At 36.0% G+C, this 25,512-nt stretch overlaps 2 protein-coding genes across 5 annotated transcripts; both read left to right on the top strand.

Annotated features, from left to right (window-relative positions):
* Nucleotides 1-811: 811 nt before the first annotated feature.
* Nucleotides 812-6,243, top strand: LOC114759502 (uncharacterized). Of its 4 annotated transcripts, XM_028948679.1 has the most exons (6): nucleotides 812-889; nucleotides 1,246-1,289; nucleotides 1,787-1,928; nucleotides 2,044-2,117; nucleotides 2,999-3,143; nucleotides 5,159-6,243. In XM_028948679.1, the coding sequence occupies exons 3-6, from the start codon at nucleotides 1,788-1,790 to the stop codon at nucleotides 6,059-6,061; spliced, it is 1,263 nt and encodes a 420-aa protein (XP_028804512.1). In that variant the 5' UTR covers nucleotides 812-889; nucleotides 1,246-1,289; nucleotide 1,787; the 3' UTR covers nucleotides 6,062-6,243. The 4 variants fall into 4 exon arrangements, with proteins under 4 accessions (XP_028804512.1, XP_028804514.1, XP_028804511.1 ...); XM_028948681.1 differs by lacking the exon at nucleotides 1,246-1,289; XM_028948678.1 differs by lacking the exon at nucleotides 812-889 and having other exon boundaries at nucleotides 1,185-1,289.
* An 8,902-nt stretch (nucleotides 6,244-15,145) lies between these two features.
* Nucleotides 15,146-17,145, top strand: LOC114759503 (uncharacterized). Its single transcript, XM_028948682.1, has 2 exons — nucleotides 15,146-15,498; nucleotides 15,609-17,145. Exons 1-2 carry the CDS (start codon nucleotides 15,146-15,148, stop codon nucleotides 17,143-17,145), a joined length of 1,890 nt encoding a protein of 629 aa, XP_028804515.1.
* The last annotated feature ends 8,367 nt before the right edge of the window (nucleotides 17,146-25,512 follow it).

The following is a 25,512-nucleotide window of genomic DNA, read 5'->3' as shown; positions in this document are numbered from 1 at the left end:
CAATGCTTTGTGCCAAACATGCTCTAAGAGTGTTTGCCGATTAGTTACCCCCTTAATTACTTTGATCATTGTGCCATTATGCTCCACATTGCTCACTGTGCTCATGAGCTGGCGTGCCTTCTACTTGTCTGATGGTTCCCCTTTTTATCCCTCCTTTGATAAACTCAGCCCAACAACCCCCTAGGCCCATCACATTGCTGCATGGTGGAACTTTTTTCCTTTTATGGTGATGAAAGGACGAGAAGAATGTGTAATGCTATAATAGACACACACACACTTATATATAAAAGCTAAATTATATATTTTATCCTTTAATTTTATATAAAGTTTCAGTTTAATCTTGTAACTTTAAAAAGTATATTTTTAGCTTTTTAATCATTTAAAATCATTGGTCTTAAATAATTTATAATACTTGTTGCTTGCTATACATCATTTAACGGTTTTTTAGGAGAATTAATGACAAAGTTAAAATTGTTCATAAAATGATATTTTAAAAGTATAATTACTTTTGAAATAAAATTGTATCACAAATATTTTAAAATACTACTGAAAATTCATCATCACAAATTATTTCACAGTATTAGATATAATTAAAAAAATATTTTAAAATGTTAGATGTAATTAAACCAGTTTGGAAATACCTCTGCTCCCCTCCTCTCCCAACCGAAAACTCTTCCCCATCTCCCAACCGAACACAGGGTACCTTTTCCCTGTAAGGCAATTTCTTTATTTTCTCCCGCCAACCAGCCAATTCATTCCCTCGCGCTCTTTCGCGGGTCAGGCTTTCTCTGCTCCTCGTCGCACCCCGTTCTGCTTCTCTCTTGCTTCGCTGTTAGCATTGGCACACAATATTGATTGTTGAGGGCGAATCCCGATTTCACTCACACCAGTAAGACTTCCTTTCTCCCTCTTCTTCTGTCAGCCCCATTCCCCTCTTTGTTTCCTTGTCGTGCTTGAGGAAATGATTTTAGGTCTCCCTTCTTCACTGTATTCTTTCGTGAATTGATTTGGTGGTTTGTGGAAATGAGTTATTTTGGATTATTCCGGCATTTAGATAGGAGAAAGATACGATGGTCTGAAGCCTGGAGAGTTGCTTTTTTTTAAAAAAAAAAAAAAAATACTTTGCTGAATTTGGGCATAGTTAGGATCTTGGAATATTAACATTTGATTCTCTCATGAATATCTCAACACTGAAATGCTGAGCTCGAAGTATCAATCTGCTTTCATTGTTTGGTCGATTTGCAGCTGTTCACTGACAATGTCATCTTGTTGTTGATTTACAATTCAAGGTAATTTGCAATTGCTTTTTTATTTGATGCATAGTTCTTTTGAGTGTTCTAATATGTGATTCGCAATAATGCAACCTGCAGTTTTCAAGTGTTAACTTTTGCCTTTTCCTTCAACTTCTTTGAACTACAATTTAATTATTATAGCCAAAATGGACATGGAAATGTTTACTAAGCTTTATAAGGTTCGTCCTTTTTATTTTGAATCGTCTTTAGGCATTGTAAGTCAATGTGTTAATCACAGAAACTGTACAGGATGGAAGGAATTCTGGATTTCAAGCTTTGTGGGTCCAATGATAAACATTTAGAATTTTATACAGGAAGCGATACTGCATTGTTTCCACGACTAATTGTCTCTTCATTTTTTGTTTGGCTCTGTTGTATCCTTATTTATTCTGTCTCTTCAGGTTGTTCAATTGGAATTGAATTGATTTTTTTTTTAATATTTCAATAAACGGAATTTCTGTTTACGCCTGAATTTGTTCTGTTCTTTACTTCAGAATGGTGAGGAAGAGAATTCCGAATCTGCCTGTGTTTACATTAAAATCACCTAATTTGGATTCAGGCTCAAGCCTTAAAGCCCATGCAACTACATCCCCAATCTCTAACAAGAAGAGCATTTCCTCCTCACAATACAAAACTGTATGAACGATCTATTTCCACTTGTGCAATATACTAAGAAGCTGTTTTCTTTCTTACCTTTCCTTTTGCTTTTTTGTGTTTTGGATTCCTAATTATTTATTGTTCATTTTTCAAGATTTTCTTACATGATTGGTGGCTGGTGAAACCTCAAGGAAAAGGTTTAGCTGTGGGAGGAGTTGCTTCAATGGAGTAAGGGATTAATTTCACTCTTTATATATATTTGTTTGCGTTTGCGTGTGTATGTGTATGCTTCTGAGGAGTATATGTCTTCAAAGGTGAAATTTTTGGAAAAGGGAAACAACCTAGGAACTCTACCTGGACTGATAAGTTATACTGTTATTTTTGGAAATGAAACAGACTAGAGTAACCACAATCTTGAGAAAAATAGGGTGCTGCAGTTTTTGCCCAAGTGGAGCTCTGTGTGTAGAATGGAGAGTTATATTGTGTGAGTATCATGCATTTGTTTTTCTTTCCTCTGTAATGTTTCATAAACTCTCTCTTGTGTTTTAGCTGTCATCCCCTTATGCTCTCTCCACTACTCTGACATTGTCAGATGGTTTGTTACCCCCCTAATGTGACCATTCTGCCAATCTGCCCCTCATTGCTTGTGATAGTCATGGGCTGTCTTTCCTTATGTTAGTCTCCCCTCTTAGTCCTCCTTTGATCAACTCAGCCCAACAACCCCCTAGGCCCATCAAATTGCTGCATGATGAAATTTTTTCCTTTCATGGCGATGAACGGGCCAGAAGAATGTGTAATGTCGTAAAAGAAAAATATATTTTACATGCTTTGTTAAAATTCCAATTACTGTAATTTTATTGGATTAAGTCTTAGAGTAATATCATAAAATAGATCTTATGAAATATGGTTCTATGAATGTAGTTGCAAACGATTTGGACTTGTTCTGTTAGGTTAAATTGTGATCACTATCATTTTTTGTGCCTGTACTGAAAGTATGGGTGGTGCAGCTATTTTTGGGTATCATGATTATGCCATTTCCATATACTAGCATCTGAGTCATTTGCTTCATAAGTTTTTACAAAGCTTCTTGTTTCTCCCCTCTACTACAGGAGGCTTGGGGAAAGAGTCATTTCCTCTTCAACTATTGCAAAGAGACATGAGACCAATGTGCTTGAAACGCAAGAAGGGATCACATTTATTATCACCGGTTTCATAAACAAGTCTCGCACAAATGAAAATGGCTTTTCATTTGAGGTATGTAGACTTTCATTTGATATTTCTTGTTATTTTCACCTGATAATAGAAACTGTTGACTTTACAATTTTGAATATCATTGTTGGCATGATGCCCGGATAAATGTTTAATTTTGTTTGGCACAGTTTCTTTGAATAATATCAACATGGGAAGACTATTGTGCTAGCATGAAGTCTTTACTTGTTAGCATAACAGTGTATCTGCGTTCTGAAAATCCTAATGTATAATTTTTAAGCCCCTTCCCATGCAGAGAATATTATAACTTTCTGACTCCATGGGTTAAGACCGAGCTTTTCTCAGGAAGATGCACTTACAGGATTCTAGCCAATTATAAAGCGCTTTAGCATCTAAGGGTTGAGACCAACCTTTTCTGAGGTTGAGATTTACTTTATGTATTCTAGCCATAAAGCACCTTATCTTCTGTGAGTTTAGACCAACCTTTTTCTCAGGAAGGTGCACGAACTGGGTGCTAGCCAATGATAGAGCACCCTGTCATCTGTAAGTTACGGAATATACAGAGTTTCTGCAAATGGTAGCCTGAGGGTGACTACAGTTTATGACAATGCATATAGTTATATCAAGGTTATCTGTGAGTGCAAAACGATAAGATAATGGTCATTTTTTGTGACAGATAATCTTTATTTAGCAAATGAAAAACTGCCCAGGGTTGGTTGTCAATGCGACTGAATGAGATGATGTTCATTTGACAAATGAATGGTTTCTTCTTGGCGACACTAATGCCAAGGAAGGTTCTAATGGGGGAGTGTTACTTTCCTAAGAGTTAAGGGATTTTTAGCAGTGGTATGAATAATTTCTTTGCTTTTGTCTTGTTCTTATCAGATTTTTTGGATCTGATGCTACTTGTAATTTTGTGGATCCTCGTCTATGGTGTTGAATTTTATCTAGATACTTTTAAAAGCAAAGATAATTTAGTAATGGTTTTCCAAATATACTTTCCAAGTCATGGGGTTGGATTAGGGTGAACAGTGAGAACAGCTGCGTGGCTGCCTGTCCTGGTAGAGGAACGCCTTCTAGATATATATTTTTTTTTAATGTTATGGAATTCACAGTTTATTTTTCTTCAATTCATGTACAACACCCAAACAATAAGTTTTTATACGACTTAGACTATGTTGTGATGCAAACTTGATTACTCATACTATATCGTTTCTAGGCTGAGAAGCCTTGTTCCAGTATTTTAGCTATGGCAGTGGGTTTTTTGATTTGTGAGCTGAATTTTTTGTTCCTACATTTCAGTTCTGGTATCTGTGGAGATTTCATACTATTAGAAAGAATTGGATAAGATAATCACTTTGTTTAAATGGAGTTTTCTCCCTTCTACGTGCTATAGAATAGAAAACTCCTTGTATCTTCTTTTTCTTATATGCCAGGCATGAAAGTTCTGTGGCTCATTTTTATTGAGCAAACGATTTCCCCATAATAAAATTATACACTTGAAGATAATGCCCATGGTTAATAAAATATCATTATTATCTTTAAGTTACTTTGCATGATTACACACCTTGAACCACGCACATTCAATCGTTTTTCTACCTGGTACATGGGAACTTAATTTCCAAGCCCCCAAGGACTCTTTCAGAATATAATTGGGTATAACAAGTGACGAGAGTGTGTGTGTGTGTGATATATTTGAATCCTGATGTGTTTTATCAAGATGGGCTTTCAAGTATTGAAAAAAATTACTGTCCGAGGAAATAACTTGAAAACGCAAGACATCGACACACTAAATGTCACTTGAAATTATAATTACTAAACCTTTCCTCTTTACGGGATTGTATGGTATGTTAAATTATAATTAGAATAGCTGTCTTAAACATATAGTCTATTTTTATGTAGCATCCCTTTCCCATATCACTCCAACATATTAAGTTAATGGGATTTATCTGGATGGTCAATAATTAATAACAAGACTACTGAGGAATTACGAGATGTTCAATGACTTTTTTATCAATATTGCCCAGATAATTTCCTTTGATCCTTCGAACTTGTTGCAGGTATGCAGACGTTTCCAGTTGGGATTTCCACATGACTGGGAAGAGTACATATCTTTTGCTGTTGGCGGAAAACATAACAATGAGAATACTGCGGCTGACGATTTAAGTACTAATCTACTGAAGAATGCTGGCGAGATCGTGGATCTTTTAACCAATAAAGGAGATCTGAATTGTTCTTGGCTGCTGAATAAATTGTTAAATGATTCAGTAGGAACATCTCCGCAGAATATTTCAGAGCAATCTGTGCCTGGTTGTAACAGGGAAAGAAACATTAGAATGAACACCAAGGGATGCCAAGGTGCGGGGGATACAGTTCTCGGGACATCTAACCTACAGGGTGACCAGATGCACAATATTGAAAATGGCCTCTCAGATGCTATGCTTGTAGCATATGGTGAAAATCCAAACTCTGGTCTTCAATCTGGGATGAATATGAATTCCCTCAAGTCAAGTGTAGGCCTTCCCGAAAAAAGAACCGATAAAACCCCAGATTCCTCAGAGAAAATGAAAAACAACCCAAGATCAAGTGTTCATAAGCAGAAGAAATCAGAGGATGCTGGTAAGGTCTACTGCAGGAGGATAACCAGAAGCATTTCTAAAATGAGTCATCCAGCTGGAAGATCTCAAGATGATCAGATGCACAATATTGAAAATGGCGTCTCAAATGTTGTACTTGAAGCACAAGGTGAAAATCCGAACCTTGGTCTTCAGCCTGGGAAAAATATAAATTCCTTCAAGTCAAGAAGTGAAGGCCTTCCTGGAAAAAGAACCAATAGAGCCCCAGATTCCTCGGAGAAAAAGAAAAAATACCTTAGGTCAAGCGTTCCCAAGCAAAAGAAATCAGAGGATGTTGCTAACTTTGGCTTCAGGAGGATAACCAGGAGCATTTCTAATTTGAAGTAGGGGCGTGTTTTTGGCATGTATTTTGGAGGTAAGAGGGTTTAATGTTACAGTAGAATTCAGTTGATTTGTCTTGTACTGTATTTATTTCATTTCTTAGCTTTAATCTCCCAAGTAAAAATACAACTCTGATCCTCACGTGTAAGGGGAAGTTTTGGTCTTAAATATAAGTCACTTATAGTATATTTAATATTTGTTTTTTTGGATGTTATCCTTATTTAATTCTCACTGAAAAGAAAAAAAGAAGGAAGAGATATAAGAATGATTTGCAAAGGTAGAGAGAGAGAGAAAACTTCAATGAGGATAAAATCAGAAATTCTTGCCAATTTAATGCATTAGTCGGTATACAAGAATGAGTTAGAAATTATTTATATTAAGAACCAAAGTGGTACTTTAGATCTTAATGCGTTTTGTGCATGGTATTATTATATTTCAGTTGATTCGTTAAGATTATTAGTTTTAAGATAATATCACATGCGACTTCACTTGAAGGGTGAGATTAAAGTTAATGCTTTATGGTTTTAAACCAGAAGAGCAACTTTTTCATGAAACTCAATGGTGACGCATTAAGATTGAAGTTTAACTATTTAAGATTTTCACAAAAGGCAAAAACACATTTTTCTCAAATCAATGTTGATGAGTTAAGAGTGAACTTGACCGGTTAAGATTTTAATCATAAAAAATATCACTGTATATTAAAATTTTATATTTTTAATCAATTTTTCTCATAATCAATGTGTACATTAAACATCGAACATTTATTGTTCCACATTTATCATTCTATATTTGCTTTGAAACAATCTAAGGGTTTATTTTTTTTGAAATAGCCGTAGAATTTTTCAAAAACAATTTTTTGTCTTAAATTAGGTGGATAAGTGCTTTTGGAGATTCTAATCCTCAATAAAAACTAATTGAATTGATTTATAAAATAATTATTCCATTGTTATTGTTAACTGCTTTTATATTTATTACTCCCTCTGTCCTAAATATAAAAACCAACTATTGGTAACTTTAATTATAAATATAAAATATCAATTCATTTTGTTTCTTAAATTTGTGATTTCCCCCCTCAAAACTCTCCCTATTGATGTATTAAATGTAATTTCTACTAATAGGAATAATAATTAAGTAGAATAGTTTAAAAAAATCAATACTTTTCTTAACAAAAGAACACACATTTATAACAAACAAAATTAAATTAACTATTTTTTTATCTATCTTTTACATTTAAGACTAAAGAGAAAATATTTTTCACGGCCTCCAAAGTCTACTCTAAACCTGAAACTAGTATTATATTTTAGGCCAGGATTTAGGAATTCAGAATGTTACAATAATGCTCAAATTTCAAGATATTTTTAAGATATGTATTTTTTTTTAATTCAGGAAGATATTATTAAGCAGTTACGTTCATTTAACCAAAAATACATACTACCTACCTTCGATTCTTAATATAAGAGTTAGTTGACTAATTTGTATAAATTAAGAAAATTAGTTAAGTTAGTCATTTGTAATAAATAGGTGTTGTCTTGCCTAAAATACCCTTGCTAATTAATTTTCATTTGATTAATCATTTAACATGTATAATTACTACAACTACAAGTACTATCTTTAAAAAAATGAATAAATATAAGAGAAAAAATAGTAGATTGAGAACTTATATTTAAAATCAAATTAAAAGTTAAATTAGTTATTATATTAAGGACATGAGGTATATTACACAGTGAACAAAAAATCGGTTTGGACTAGCCCGATTGGTGAACCGATCAGTGGATAGGTTCGATTTGGAAAAGAATCTTAGTATAAATTTTGAAAAGGCTACCATGGTTATAAAAAGAAATTTGATTCGTTAGAAATGTTAATCATGATATAAAACACTTCAACTACTCATTCAAAATATCTATCATAATTATAAAAGTTTTACTAAATAAATTGTATGAAAACCATAATTAATAATATTTCACAATAACTAGGTCTTGGAAGCCCAAAACGTCACATTTAACTCTAAGCCCATAACATGATATTTTCTCTACAAAATTCTTTCAAACCAACAATAATCAACTACTTTCAAAAGTCATTATGGATCCACGACTCACAAACACAAGCAAGTACCCCTAGAAGCCTCTAGTCTTCTACCAGGATGCAATCTGGCAACAAATGTAACTAGAATAATCAGTCTTAGATAAATCAGAGTATGCAAAAAGAGCTATATGTGGCAAGATACAAATACTCATCTCATGACAAAAATGAAGCTATGCAAGATAAACTTGATAGCTAAGCCTCTATCGCCTTCCCTGACAGACCAACCCTAAAGCCATTACTTGAAAATATTAAACCATGGGTGAGACAAAAGCCTCAGTAACCAACAATCCTATTTATTAGGCATACAAGTAAGTGCTTAGGAGGTGTCAAGTAAGTGCCTACTTGTAAAAATCATAACATTCACAATTATCACTGTAAGAATGGCTGATCATCTAAGAGGGGCTGAATTGGGTGTTAATTAAAATTAAAAACTTTTTCACAATATAATGAAATTCATAAGAAATTCTGAGTATAAAAACAATGAATTGACATAAGTATAATCACAGCAGTAAAATAGTTTAGTTGGAAATATAACGAGGTAAAGGAAGAGAAGATGCAAACTGTGATTTATCCTGGTTCGGTCCTCACTGACCTACATCTAGTTCCCGGCTCCTCCTGAAATTTTCAATCTACTATCTCCCTCAAGTTTAACACGAGTACTTGAGAACCACTATAACCACAAGTTTGATCTGGGCACTTGTGACACCACTTACAATCCTTAGACTAATCAGTCTATTCAACAGCAACCTCACATTGAGGTAAATACTCCCCGTTACACACCATAAGGATACAATCTGATAATAATAATAAAGATTGAATATTTCTTCTCTTAAAGAAGTGATAGATGAATCTTAAGCACGTTTGGGAAACTCTCCTCTCTATCTTACGAAAACATATGTTATAGTCTTTCAAGTACAGAGAAAGGGAGTTTTCTCTCAGAGCTCTAAATGAAAATATGTTAATTCGTCATTTTAGCATTTGATAATAAATTATGGTCATTTTTAATTAACGTACATACTATTTCTTGTTATGTATAAGGAAAAGTTGTTTTGTTAATATCAAGTTTAGACTTGTCATTTTCAAGTAAAGACGTATCATTTTAAAATAAATTATGTTCATTTTTAATTAATGTACATGCTACTACTTGTTATGTATAAGGAAAAGTTGCTTTGTTAATATCAAATTTAGACTTGTTATTTATCAATTAAGACTTGTCATCTTTAGGTAAATTATTGTCACTGGCTAGAGTCACAGTAAAAGAATCAACTTATATTTTTGTTTGCATTATAAAGTTAAGAAATCTTTGATGACCCAATCACTATTTTTCTTTTTGTTGGCCCAAGTGGCCAAGGGGTTGTGGGATCAAATCCCACCCCGCCATTTTGAACCAATATTATCCCATTCAAAAAAAATAGTGTCACAAAAAAACTTCACCGACAGCCACCACACTGGTGGCCGGCATTGGTGGCCAGAGGCGGCCGCCGGTTGTCGATGGTGGCTGCCGGCCGCTGGTCACCGGTGAGGGGCTGAGGTCTTTAAAAATAAAAAGGCAAAAGGCATTCTTGTCATTTCACTAAATTTCAAAATTCTAATTTGAGAAGGAGTTCCCTCTCTGTAATTACATTTCTTTAGCTTCCCAAATTGACATTTCATATTTTCAAGCTTCTTTATGTGTCATTTTCCCGTTAAAAAAAGATGAAACAAAAAACTAAAAACCAAATAATTTTCCACCAACAGGGTCAAGCCCCATTGGAAAATCACCCAAATCAATGTTATTACCAGACTACCTGTGAATAGTGGGAGAAAAAACACAACACGAAAAAGAAACCGCTGTACCCAAGAACTTCAACAATCTTCTACTTAATGCTATTCATCATTTAGAGTGTTCTTCCTCTCGCTTTTGGTTTTGTGCTCTCTAGAAAATCTTATTCCACTACTAAAAGAGGATTCGTTTATACTTGCATTGAAAAATAGTTTCTGGAAAACTTTGTTGAAATCTACCAAGCTTTACTTATTTGACTGCTCATCTTTTCTAAGGAATTCTTATTCTTCGATTCAAGAATACTTGTACACTCACCTTATTAATTAATCACTTTTAATATTTTGTTCCACATATTTATCATTCTATATTTGCTATGAAACAATGCACTTATTATAAAATCTTTATTCCATATAGTTATTATTAATAGCTTTCATGTTTGTTATCATGAAAATATATATATATATATATATCAAACAGTGTTAAGGGTAAGACAAAATAATATCAAGAAAACGAGAGTTTTACAAAGCAGAAAGATAAAGCAGAAATAGAATTGTAAAAGAGTGTGTTTGAATTAGTTTTTCAGAAATAATTTTACGAGACAAATTTATGAAAAAAAATTTATTTTGATTTGAATAAAAACATTTTTTTTAAGTGTTTTAGGGGTTTGCCAAACTCCCTCTAAGAGTAAATTTTTACATATGGCGAAAGAATATGTGCCTGTGTAAAAAAAAAAAAAACTTTGGACATGGCTCACGTTTATTATTTATGTTTCACATAACAGTCAAAGCATTATGGACTTCTTTTTCTTTTTCTTTTTCTAAATAAAGCAAACATTTTGGACTTAGTGAATAAACGTGTGGGTTGCATTATTTATTCTTAGTGGACTTTAGGCTACGAAAGAAAAAAAAAATCTTTGCGTGTTGACATAATTAACTTTCGATAATTAATTACAATATTTTTTCCAAAAAAAACCTTGTTTGGTAGAGATATATATTGGATTGTTGTAAAAAGGGATTTTTTTTTTCCTTTTGGCGAATGACCTTTGGTTCAAACGACATCACCTCACTATTCTAATGGAGTAGCTAAAGGGAAAGTGCAGAAGTGTTGTTCTTGGGTTTGTGTGAATGAATCCCTCCGAGGATGGATAGGATAGGTGTGAAAAAAGTGATTTTTTAAAATGTTTCTTTTTCTTTTTTTTTGATGATCAAAACCACGTTTTTCATAGACAATTACAAATTTCTTGTTCTCATTAAAGAAAATAAAACTCATGGTGCAAAAAAGGGATGAAATTCAATATAATCATGTACAAGTCTCTTGTCTCCAAAGTACTATAATGTGTGTGTGTGCGTGTGAAGAGTTATATGTATAACCACACACCAACACACACAAGTTTTCCCGCAACAACTTTTTTAATAATTATTTTTCCATCGATGTGAAGATCATGGTTTGAATTAATAAAAAAATTATATACCAATAATCCACATCATTGCCAACTTTGTGTTCATCCAGTTGAAGAAATATCCCCACAATAACAGGACATGATTAATTCGACATTAAAAAAAAATCCACCAACACACACAGAATATATACATATATATGTGTGTGTGTATATATATATATATATTATATTTGTATAACCGACAACCGACTGGGGATCTAAAGTCTAAACAGATGCGTTGGACGAGAAGAAAGATGAAAGCAAAACTGCAATTGAAAACAAGGGGGGAAAAAAGGAAAAAATTGTCACACACACACACACACACACACATATTTAAATAACACACAAGTTGATTTTCACCTTAAATGTAAGATTTTAATTAATTTTATTTCTGATATTTATCTTTTTCCTTAACCTAATTATCTAATTTATAAATTGACATATAATTTAAACTTATATATACAGATATTTTAAAAAGATTGTTTCATATTTATTATAATTAAATAATTTATTTAGCTTGTTTAATTTATCTAAATTAATTATATTAAGGACAAGAGGAGTATTTGATATCTCTTTCTATTAGAATTTAATCATGTGATTTTGTTGCCATTTCAATATTACTATATCAGGTCCTTAATATAAAAGTTTGTTTGCCTTTTATTTTGGTCTTAAATATAAGACTCCAATCCATTTTGTCTCTCATATTTATCTATTTTTTCTCAAAGTAATCCTTATAAGTTATAACAATGATATTTCTAGTCAAATACACTTGATTAGTAAGGATATTTTAGAAAAGACAACACTTATTTATTACAAATAACTAACTTAACTAGCTTTTTTAATCTATTCAAATTAGTCAACTAACTTTTATATTAAAGACCAGAGGTCATATATAATGAGCAACTAAGCATTATTCGAAACTGCGACAATGATAAAAGAAGCGAACGCAATTTGGTCTCATGTATAATTGAGAAAATCTGATTTGAAGGCTTTTAATAAAGGAAGTTTCGTTTGTTATGGGAAAGGAAAAAAGAAACTCCAAGCTAAAGAAAAGTAGTGAAGATACGTGAGGAAGGTGAGACTCGAGGAAGGTACTTACCAAAAGCTCATAAAGAAGACAGGAGAGAAAATACTCATTAAATTCTAAATATAAAAGTTAGTTAAAATATATGGCTCCATTTGAATTACTCATCTGGTCTGGTCCTCTTTATGAATAGAGAAAAAGGCTTTTTTTTATCCTATTTATAAGTCATGTTATTAAAATATTTTGTTAACTTTTATTTTATTGAAAAGCGTATTCATTAAATAAGAATTTGAAGTTAAAAAGTTATCAAATTTTAAAATAAAGTTAATGAGATTTGAAGTTTTCCCTCATTGATAAAACAAGCTAAAAATACTTTCAAATAGAATCACAATAATATTGTTTTGTTTCGTTATTGTTACCAGGGAGAACTTATTGGGGTCGTTAGATGATTATTAAATATAAAAAACAAAATAAACTGATATTTTATATTTATAACTAAAAAAATTTTAACTAACTTTTACATATAGGATTAGAAAGAGTATTTACTTGTCTCTGTTTTTTTTTTAAAGAAATAATCCCTCCAATCCTATTTATAAGTTTTAAATTCAAGAGTAGATGTAGTTCATTTTACAAATTTTAATTTGGATTTGTCTTAATATTTAATGCATTTTTTTTAATTTTACCCTTAATTATTTATTCTTTCTTATTTGTCATACTCTCTCTTATTATATTTTTCCACATGTTCTCTTTTTATTTTTTTCCTCATTTATTACAATGGCTTATTTGAAAACTAAAGTGTATTCCTAACCTATTTATTGCTTTTAAGTAATTTTAACTAATTATTTATTATCTACAAATCGATTATTTAAAGCTTATAATAAGAATCAGAATAGAGTAACTATTATCTATGGGTTGTTCCTATTTATAAGAAACATTTAGAGCATGTCTCAATTTTTTTTGATTAACTTTCTATTTTGTTCTCGTTCTCATTTTAATGTTAATACATTTACTATCACAGTGACTTTCAAAGCACCCTCTCCACCACACATTTTATCTCTTTCACAATTTTTCTTGTTTCAATAATTTTCTTATTCACTCTAATATAATTTCTCTCTTATAAATAAGGATATTTCTTAGAAAAATTACGGCTTTTTCGCATTTATTTTCTCTAACCAATTTAAATCAACTTTTTAAATTAATGTGATTTGATCAATCGTTCCTTGTAAAAATACGAGTGAGAGAGCATTAGAATATTATATTACATTCAATAATTGTTAAGTTTAATAGAGAAAAGTCTTTTTTATTAATAAGATTTGAACTTTTAATCAAATTCAAGAATAAAGTATCTTCTATTTAACCTAACTACTATTACCTCTGGTTCAAAATACAAGTTAAACTTTGTTGGCAAGACTTGATTCTTTTTTTTTTTATATAAGATAGAATAATATTCATTTTATCTAAGTATTTAATGAATTTTTTTTTCATTTTTACCTTTATATATTCTCTTTGCTCTTTGATTCATTTATTATATTTTTTATTTATTCTTTTTATTAATAAGGATATATTTTAAAAAATATATATTTTATATATTTATTATTTTAAACTAATTTAACTATTTTTTTTTTATAAATATAAATAGATAAATTTTATTTTTATTTTGAACCGGAAAAAATATTATGGTTGGTGACAAAAGTACAGTTTGAGGCATCCATGTGCATTGCACCGGGAAGCAGCTTTTCATGAATCGAAAAGACGCATTTTTCACGAACAACAATAATGTTGCAGCAAACTTTGGGAAGGACACTCTTATCACTTTTAACGGAAATTTCCAATGCTGGCTCCATCGTTTACACATAGAATGATGGGAAAATTTCACTGTAGGACCGCAGAAGACAAAAAATTTCAAAGAGCCCCCAAAACATTCTGAAATCTCACTGCAGGACCAAGGGGCCAATCTGATATTAATTCCACAAGCGAAATGACGCCACTGCCCCTAATGAAGACTTATTTCCTCCGAAAATGAGACATATTATCAGCGGGTGTAAAAGACGGAAGAAAGACGGAAAGGGAGGAGATGGCGTTATTTCCTGCCTCTCCCATGCAGCGCGCCGGTGCGGAAGGGAGATAGCTGACAACCATGAGCTGAGAAAACGCAGTGGCGGAGCTTCACTTTTGCGGTCCGTCCCTCCGCCGTCTTTCGGACTCCAAGCTAGAGTTGGTGCAAGAGAGAGAAGTCGCAAGTGTGCCCTACAGTGTTGCGTGTTCTCTGGAAGTAGCGTCAGGTTGGCGTGGGAGGTAAGATTTTGTTGTTAAAATTTTGGTTTTGTTGGTGTGATTCGGTTAGCACAGGTGGGTTGTGATGGGTGAATGAGGAAGAAATGAGTATTTAAGTGCATGGGCATGTAGGTTGGGAGTGAGTTGCAAATCTTACGGTTTTATGGTTTAAGAAATTCATGCTGATGCTGTTTTAAGTTGTTAAAGATGTGGTGTTTGTGATGTTTTCAAAAGTGGGTGCATATTGAGAATAATGCACTGCTGAAGGAACATAGGTAGGCGAAAAAGAAAGGGAAATGGGTGTGTGGCCTGGAATGGGTTATATGACAGGTAGACGCGCAGAGGAATGGTGAAAATACATAGTACGATGGTAAATTTGGTAATTCTGGTTGTGTGCGAGAAAAAGCAATATAATGTTGTGAAAATACTAATTCTTGTTGTCAATTGTCAAATTGCTGATGTAAACGTACGTTGTGTCATACTTGAATGATGTGCAGCAGCAGAGGATAAATGGCTAGCAGTAGTAGGAAACAAGTATTTTGCATCTTTCATGTTAGAGGGCACTTTGTAAAGACCTCAGAAGGGAAATTCATTTATGAAGGGGGCATCATTACTGGAAGATTGATTAGAGAAGGGATGACATATGAAGAACTACAATGCATGGTAGCTCATGATGTGTGGCCAGGGACTCGTGAATATAAAATGAAGTACACAGTTAGCTTTGACCGGGATACATTCTTGGATCTTGTTGACGATATTGGTGTTGGACAAGTAATTGAGTACAACAATAGTAGTGGCCATGTTTATGTTTGTGAGAATGAGAAAGACTTCACACAAGTGTCACAGCTGGACAGTGTACAAGAGTAAGTTGTTCTCAACTGGTTTTATTAAGATTGTGTGTAGGATAAGAAAGAATATGTCCAATTTTGATAAATTGAACTGTAATACTGAATAGCTGTATTTGTTTATGCAGGTTAGATGATTTGGTTGGCCCTTGTGGAATGTCAGTATCTGCAATGGAATTGGATCTAGACACAGACAACATAAACATATCTTCCGTACAAGATGTGCCAACACTGATAGGAAGTGTAGGTATGGAAACGTTGCCAACCCCAATAGCGGTGATGAATTCATCAAAGTGGGCAGATTTGTTGATGTCAAGAGGGCAAACCTTTGTTAGTGCTGAACATTTTAGAGAGGCATTATATAAGTATAGCCTTGCACACAAGTTTGGTTACCGGTACGTAAAGAATGATAGGCATAAGATGATTGTGAAGTGCTGTGTAGAGGGTTGTCCCTGGGAAATTTCAGCATATGGTGTAGGTGAGAATAATGGATTCCTAGTTGTGAGAAGATTTAACTATGAACACTTGCATTATGCACAAGACAACTTAGTTGTCCCTCAGAGAAAGAGGTGCAAACTTGCTTCAGCAGTCATAATAGATGAGTTGATTTCTTGCATGCACAAAGCTCCAAATGACATTAGACGGGATTTGGAAAGAGAGTATGGGTTGAGGCTCAACTACCAACAAGCATATAGGGCGAAAGAGAAAGCATTGGAAAAAATTCATGGTTGTCCGCAGGAGTCTTATATGCTAATCCCTTGGATATGTGAAAGGCTGAAGGAAAGTGATCCAGAAACGGTAGCAAAGTGGGTTGCATCATCAGATAATAGATTTCAAGCTGTATTTATTGCATACGGTTGCTGTGTAGAAGGGTTTTTGAAAGGTGGCAGACCTGTATTATATGTGGATGGATGCCACTTGAGTGGTCCGTACAAAGGAACGTTATTGGGAGCACAAGCGTATGACGCGGATAATGAATTATTCCCACTTGCATATGCGATTGTTGGAGGTGAGACGCTTGATGACTGGGCATGGTTTCTTGGTAACATAAAGGATATTACGGGCTCATTAGAAGTGACAATAGTATCGGATAGACACAACTCAATAAAAGGTGCAGTGCAAGCCGTGTTTGGAGGAGATCGACATGCTTTTTGCTACCGTCATGTGAAGGAGAATTACAGTGCTGAGTTTTTGAAGATAACCAGGGGAAAGAGGAGGACCAGCGGACAGACAAAGGAAGTTGCACTAAAATTACTTGATTCTATTGCATACGCAAGACTTGATAGAGACTTTGATTGCAGTATGGAAAAGCTAATGGCATTTTGTCCAGAATTAGGACAATGGCTTCAAACAAATGGAGACATTGACCGTTGGGCACAAAGCAAATTTCCTTACAAGAGGTGGGACAATATCACAACAAATCTAGCCGAATCCTTTAATGCTTGGCTTGTTGGTGAGAGGAAGCACAACATAGCTGTCTTGATACATGAGCACAGGGAAAAATTGGCAAACAAGATGTACCACAGCAAAGAAGCCATGACGAATTGGAGCAATGGTGTGGGACCTAATATAGAGGAAAAGTTGATGGATCATGTGGCCAGATCAGAAAGAATGGATGTGCAAAATTATGGAATGAACAATTTAGGGTCAGATGGGGAAACCTAGATGTGCGGGTAAATCTTGTGTTACGTGAATGTACCTGCAAAGGTTGGCAAATGTCAGGACTACCTTGCCCACATGCGTGTGCTGCAATCAAGAAGGTATATGGTAATATATATGCATATGTCGAGGATTGCTTTTTACTCTCAGCCCAAAAGAAAATTTATGGCAGACTCATGATTCCAGTTGAGACCCATGACATCCCTAGGCCAGATTCCCTTCGATATGAAGATTACTCGTCCACCATCTTCCTACAACCACCATTGACAACTCGGCGTGCTGGAAGACCCAGAGGTAGGAGGATTGAATCACAATTCCAGCAGAAGAAAGCGTATCATTGCTCAGGATGTGGTGAAGCTGGTCACACTAGAAAGATTTGCACTAACCCGAACCCTGGGTGACTTTGTTGCTGAAAATGGTCTTTTATTTTTTTGGTTCAACACACAGCTACTTTTGCACATAAATGAGCCCCACTATGTAGTTGTTGAGTTGTTGGGGAAGTAGCTATGACAACCCATTTTGATTTTTTGGTGGTGGGTTCGATTATATTTTGTATAGTGGTGTCAATAGTTGAAAAATTTCATGACAGTAGGTGACTATAGCTGTCGCAGGATATGTTAGGCTGTAATCTGTCCACATGCGAATGGACTATTTTTAGTTGTAAATATTTGTATGTATGTTGCAAATTGTGTAATGTCACTTGCAAACGGAGATTCCCCTGCCTGTCCACTGACGGACAGCTTCTTCGGGTGAAGGTCATCGTATGTAAATGGACTGATTACAGTTGTGAATATATACATATGTATGTTGCCAATTGTCTAATGTCACTTGCAAATGGTATAGAAACCATACTTGGACAGCTTCTCCAGGTGAATCAGTCCGCATGCAAATGGACTATTTTTAGTTGTAAATATTTGTATGTATGTTGCAAATTGTGTAATCTCACTTGCAAACGGAGATTCCCCTGCCTGTCCACTGACGGACAGCTTCTTCGGGTGAAGGTCGTCATATGTAAATGGACTGATTACAGTTGTGAATATATATATGTATGTTGCCAATTGTCTAATGTCACTTGCAAATGGTATAAGAAACCATACTTGGACAGCTTCTCCAGGTGAATCAGTCCGCATGCAAATGGACTATTTTTAGTTGTAAATATTTGTATGTATGTTGCAAATTGTGTAATCTCACTTGCAAACGGAGATTCCCCTGCCTGTCCACTGACGGACAGCTTCTTCGGGTGAAGGTCGTCATATGTAAATGGACTGATTACAGTTGTGAATATATATATGTATGTTGCCAATTGTCTAATGTCACTTGCAAATGGTATAAGAAACCATACTTGGACAGCTTCTCCAGGTGAATCAGTCCGCATGCAAATGGACTATTTTTAGTTGTAAATATATGTATGTATGTGGCAAATTGTCAAATCTCATTTGCAAATGGGCCCTTGCACAGCTGTTCACCCACGGACACCTCCTTCAGTACGAGTAGGTCAGATGCAAATGGATTATTTATAGTTGTGAAAATATGCATGTATGGTGCGAATTGTCTAGTCCCACGTGTAAATGGGCTGTCCCACACTTAAGGAAGACGCATGCATCAGGTGAATCAGTCCACATGTGAAGCCAAGTATGTGTCTTGCAAATTAGCTAGTCCCCCTTGCCAATATGAACGGACGGATTCCACGTGTGAATATAGGTATGTATTTTATAAATAGGCTAGTTCCCCTTGCAAATGCGCTCTCCCGCACTTGTTCCCTCACGGACACATGCTTCAGCTGGACCAGTCGACATGTGAACGGACTGATTCCACGTGTGAATATAGGTATGTGTTTAGCAAATTGGCTAGTTCTCCTTGCAAATGCGCACCCTGTTCAGGTCAAGGACGGCACATGTAAATGGACTGATTACAGTTGTGAATATATGTATCGGAGTAGCAAATTCCCTAGTTCCTCATGGAAATGGACACCTTATTCAGGTGAAGGAGGGCACTTGCATATTTAAGAGGACACGTTGTTCAGCAGATGAACGACACTTGTGAATGCTCTAATTTCTGTTGTTAACTTATTTGTCTCTCTTGCAAATTGTCTAATCGTTCGTGCAAAGGTCTAATCCCTGATGTAGGTTGTTCAGTTGGAAATGGACGAACATTTGGTGTTAATTCCTGTTTTTTTGGTGCAAATTCCCTAATTTGTGTTGTTAACCGTACATCTAATGAAAGTAAACAAGTAGTGATAATATGAATCCATCAAAACAGTCTTCATTAACATCGTTTGTATGCACAACATTTTAGTCCGCATAAAGTGTTCACAACAACAATTACAGTGCTTATCAGCAAAAACTACAAGGTAGGAATTTGATCAGTCATCGCTTTCTCTTGCGTTGTCTGTTAATGTGGTCAAGGTGTTTGGTAACAGCATCTGACTTGATGTTTCTTTGATGCGTCACGAGCCACCACAATAGCTCACACCGTATAGATGTGTATTGATCCTATGGGACAACAACAACTGTTCTCAGTAAGTTGACACAAATGCATGATGTCATTAATATATAATTCAACACCTACTGCTGTATAATAAGGCATGGTGAATAGAACTCCATCCTTCTCTTGTGGGTTGGGCCACTCTCTTAGATATGTGATGACATGAACCCCACAATCATCACTGAAAAAATGAACACATCACTATGCTGCCTTATGTATGTCGATTATAATTTATGACAAATAACTTTCAGTGAACAAAAGACTCACGTATTGTCTTGAACATGAACCGTGGGATACAAGATGTCATTGTTTGAATCTGGGTTGGCCAACCCCTCCAGCTCAGGCTTCACTCTCCTTAGTATTTCAATGAAGTGTGCCCTCTACACAATTACAGATGATTATCACACAGGGGATACTATGGTTGTCCAACACAAAAGTAGCAGAATAATTACACCACTTACAAAAGTTTGCGCCATCATTTGCTGCCCCTTTAATGCTGGATCAGACTTATTCTTCTTCTTTTGGTGCTTCATTGTATCCTCACCACCACGCAGAGAGTCCAGCACATAAAACTTTAGTGTGCTCGGTTCAAACACAAAGCAAAACCAATGCAGTGCAAACACAACAGGTGCAAATATGTATTCACATTCAGCCAAATTGTATCCCACGTGTTGGGGAAGTAGTTCTTTCAGGTGTTTGTCCACTTGCCATGCTGTGTGTTGCTGCACCATCCTTGCCTATCACAACAGCAAATTGCACAGCAATGCAAATTGTCAGTGAAGAAACTGTATCGATAACTTTATTGCACAATTTAAAGCATTGATCCATTAACAGGGGATAGCACTAACCGTGAAATCTGCATCAAATATGTGTCTTTTAACCGCAGAGGCACTCTCATGTTGGTCAGCGTTCAAGGTGTGGGCAATCAGAGTCATGATCTGTAGAATAAAGGAGCAGGAAAATTAAATTAAAATTGTGGCACATTCCATATATGGCCACTTTGATGTAACTTGAATAGGTGCACGTACCCTGTTGCTTATCCACCTTCTGGGACCCAGTGCTTGTAGGTCTGATCGTGTTGCCAAATGCCCAAACATATCTACCATGACCCTACAACAAATATGAAAGTGAAAATAAGTAGTCAGTGTTGCATAGTAGTATTATTCACAGGCTGTCTTTTCCATAATAACTGACTATACTTACTCTTGAGCCTCATCTGGTTGACACCACTCAGTACACACAGTATAAAATGCATCCCTCTCACTCATTTTCACCTTTCTGCCATAAGTAGACATGTAAGGAGATTTAACTGCTGGGACTTTACGTCTACTTGACCTCCTTGTGGGTAGCTGCACTGCTTTGCCCACCATTTTCCCTTCTTCCGTTTGAGCTGCCTGTTCATCTTCAGTATCCTTATCTGCAGCTTCATCTTCTCTCACATTGTCGTTCTCGTCTTCATCTTCCTCTTCTTCTTCTTCTTCTTCTTCTTGCTGTTCATCATCATGCAATTTGTCACCACTTTCATGTGTTTCTCCGCTCTCTACAGTCATAACTTCATCATGTTGTGGCCGCTCATTTTCATCCTCCTCAGTGTGGTGTTCTTTTCCTTCTTCTTCATTGCCTCCCCGGTTAAGAAGTTTATTTTCCAGCTTAACTAATTCATCACAAACTAAGTTTTGAATCTTGGTCATCTCATTGTTCAATGTGGTGTTGAAATTGAGCCAAAACTCCTTAATGTCCTGCACATTGTAAATGTATGTCATCAAACAGATATTAAGTCTCACCAACAGACATTATCACATTGGTATTACTCACCGGATGATGGAAACTTGTACTGCTCCCCGGTTGTGTTGACTCATTCACTTCAGCAGCGGGTGGACTGTAGAAAATGCCATGTCGACTCTCCTTTTCCGCATCAATTCTCCTCTTCACAGCCTTATCATCCCAATGTGTGACGGCGTCTTTGTCTTTTGGTTCACCTCCCTGTAGAGGGAACCTTTGCAGGAAGTGCAACTGCAGAGAAAGAAAAAATATGACTCAAAACTCAAATTACATAATACATCAACAGTTTAATGTTCAAAGCATATCCAACAGGCATATTTTGTAAGGAAATATGCAAGTACCAATAAAAAGTAGATGCACCCTCCGACGACTCTGGCACTCTCGGTCTGTCCTTCCTTACTGCTCCTATTGTACCGTTTAATTTCCTCACTGAGCTCGTCAAGCACAAAGGAAGCCCAGTCAAATTTTTTCCAGTTATTTTCTGTGCAGGCCATTACTTTTAGCACCTTGTCACTCACACTTGCACTTCCCGTGGGACAAAGAAGAGTGCCCACTGTGAAAAGAACAAAATAGAATTCAAAGTTTCCATCTTCTTCATCACTCTTTATCTTCTCCGCAATTTGAGAATATGTCAGTGGAGTATAGTCCTTCTTCAGCTCATTTACTTCATCCTTGAAGCCATCCAACTTCACTTTGGAGCCCTTATCTGGTAACCCAAGAACCCTCCTAACATCTGTACACGTGACCTTCTTTGTCTTCCCCCTTATGGTAATTTGTTTACTTGGGGGGTCATATGCATGAATCAACTCCAGACATAAATCTCTGGGCAGCTTATTCAAAGTAATACCAAGAAGATGACCAAACCCCATTTCTTCTACCTTGCGCTTTAAATTTTCTTTGCCATTTATAAACTTTGCCACTTCCTTGAATTTTGTGGGGGAGCACCGAGTAGAAAATGGGGACACATATTTCTCCTTCTTCTTCTTCTCCTCTATCAGCTGTTCCTCCTTCTTCCTGTACGGCTCCCTGTCAGCATCACTCATCTCCCTCCAAATTGCTGAAGCCGCATCTGTGATTGCTCCCATATTTCCATGCATCTCCTGCTTCTTTTGCTCCCAATATTCTCCCTTGAATACTTTCCAGCCGGTAACTTGTGCGTCCTTTTTTCCCATCTTCTTCCTGTATCCAATAATCACAAAGTCATTAGTTAGTACATTAAACAGCAACATTCATACCATCCAAACATTTCTTGTAACATAAACCCGGAAATTATATACACACTAATTATTATTGTTAAATCCTTAACTTGTCATACGACAGGACATCAAATTGTTACATGCAGGTTAACTGGATAATGACACCATTCTTCGTGTAAATTAGCTAACATTCATTGTCAGGCCACAAAAGATCAGATTCCAACTAACATTAAATTATGCAACAGAGGTGGTTAATTAACTACTTTTTCATGTCAATTCCCTAACTTTCACACTCCAACACAGATCAAACAATTACACCGGCGAACAGTCAAAATTCTGCTAATTGCTCATGTCAATTGCCTAATTTTCCCTGTGAGGCCGCTGCAAACCACATTCCCACAAACATGCAATTATGCAGCAGAGGTGGTTAATTAACTAATTTTCGAGGTAAATTTCCTAACTTTCTCAGTCCACCACGCATCAAACAGTTACACATAAGCTAAGTGGAAATCCAGCTCACTCATGGTGTCAATTGCCTAATTTTCCCTGTCAGCAACTGCACACCAATTTCCCACAAACTTTGTGGGTAATTTACTGATTCTCCATGTAAATTTCCTAACTTGACAGATTCAACAAAAATATGAAACCGTCAGACAGGAGCTGCGCGGATAATCCCCTAAATCCTCTTGTCAATTGACTAATTCCTCCTGTGAGGCCCGCTACGGATCACATGCCAACAAACATGAAATTTTGAATTGAGTTGTTACTTTACTGATTTTTCATGTAAATTCCCTAACTTCCAGAGTCCACCACACATCAACCACTTAAACAGAAGCTAAGTGCAAATTCACCTAATTGCTCGTCTCAATCACCTAATTTTCCCTGTGAGGCCTCTGCAAACCACATTCCCACAAACATGCAATTATGCAGCAGAGGTGGTTAATTAACTAATTTTCGAGGTAAATTTCCTAACTTTCTCAGTCCACCACGCATCAAACAGTTACACATAAGCTAAGTGGAAATCCAGCTCACTCGTGGTGTCAATTGCCTAATTTTCCCTGTCAGTCAACTGCACACCAATTCCCACAAACTTTGTGGGTAATTTACTGATTCTCCATGTAAATTTCCTAACTTGACAGATTCAACAAAAATATGAAACCGTCAGACAGGAGCTGCGCGGATAATCCCCTAAATCCTCGTGTCAATTGACTAATTCTCCTGTGAGGCCCGCTACGGATCACATGCCAACAAACATGAAATTTTGAATTGCCAGTTGTTACTTTACTGATTTTCATGTAAATTCCCTAACTTCCAGAGTCCACCACACATCAACCACTTAAACAGAAGCTAAGTGCAAATTCACCTAATTGCTCGTCTCAATCACCTAATTTTCCCTGTGAGGCCGCTGCAAACCACATTCCCACAAACATGCAATTATGCAGCAGAGGTGGTTAATTAACTAATTTTCGAGGTAAATTTCCTAACTTTCTCAGTCCACCACGCATCAAACAGTTACACATAAGCTAAGTGGAAATCCAGCTCACTCGTGGTGTCAATTGCCTAATTTTCCCTGTCAGGCAACTGCACACCAATTTCCCACAAACTTTCTGGGTAATTTACTGATTCTCCATGTAAATTTCCTAACTTGACAGATTCCCGGAAACATGAAAACTGTTTGACATAAGCTAACTGGATAAACCCCTAATTCCTCGTGTCAATTTCCTAATTTTCCTTGCGAGGCCACTACAAATCAGATTCCAACAAACATAGCTGGTAATTTACTGATTCTTCGTGTAAATTGCCTAAGTTGACAGATATATGCACACATGAGGTTGTCACATGCAACTGGTTAGTCAACTAATTCTTCACGTCAATTGACTAACTCCCATTGTTAGCCCACAAAATCTCACATTCCAACGATCAACGGGATAAACCAAACAAAACAAACTCATTTGCCTAATCCATACGACAACATTTGCCCCTCCCAATTCTTTTCCTTATTCCTGCAAAATGCCTACAAACACTATAGCAATGCAGTTAACTACCAACACTAATTTTTCCCTAAATAATTAATAACTTTCTTATTTAGCCCCCACACAAACTCTTCATGCTACACTCACAAGCGTTCGCTCACTAAATCAGGAGCATTTGCTAAAGGGCAGTCAGGGAAATGGCCGAACACTATGTGACACATTGGTAATCATTCCTGGGTTAGAACCTAAATGTCATTACCAAACACACCCACCTTTCAGTGGGTCATTCCTCCTTAACCTACCATGAAAACAAAATGCAAGAAATCTACTGCATTTAACGGGGACCGCGAAGCTTACCAAATGGAAATCAGTGACTTCTTCTCGCCCTGCTTCTTCCTTCTTTGTCGATAGCCTTGCAAGTTTCCTCCTTTGTCGGCCTCTTCTTATTCTCCTTCCGCTTCTAGTGATTACCACGAACCCGCAGATTGAAGCTGATAGAATTTTTGGGGGCCACGTCGAACACTTTTCGCAGATTGCGAGAGGCAGGAATCTTCCCACAGAGGTAGCACGTTCGCAGTCGGGAGAGGGCAGATTTTTCGTAGAGTGGTAGCACGTTCGCAGACCGAGAGACGCAGCAGTTTTCCCAGAGTGGTTGCACGTTCGCAGAGCGGGAGAGGGAACACTTTTCGCACACGGGTTACGTTCGCATATAGAGAGAGAGCGGGAGGACTTTTGACCGTCGCTTTTTCGCCTTATTTTCAAATTTCAGCGGAAGTAAAATGAGGGGCAGTGGCGTCATTTCGCTTGTGGAATTAATATCAGATTGGCCCCTTGGTCCTGCAGTGAGATTTCAGAATGTTTTGGGGGCTCTTTGAAATTTTTTGTCTTCTGCGGTCCTACAGTGAAATTTTCCCTAGAATGATTCCACAAGAAATCAC

The sequence above is a fragment of the Neltuma alba genome, unplaced genomic scaffold (assembly GCF_004799145.2).
Source record: "Neltuma alba isolate B1F8T4 unplaced genomic scaffold, ASM479914v2 tig00010856_pilon, whole genome shotgun sequence".
Taxonomy (NCBI): domain Eukaryota; kingdom Viridiplantae; phylum Streptophyta; class Magnoliopsida; order Fabales; family Fabaceae; genus Neltuma; species Neltuma alba.
Note: the sequence above shows the minus strand (reverse complement) of the source record. Positions and strands in the feature narration are given on the sequence as shown.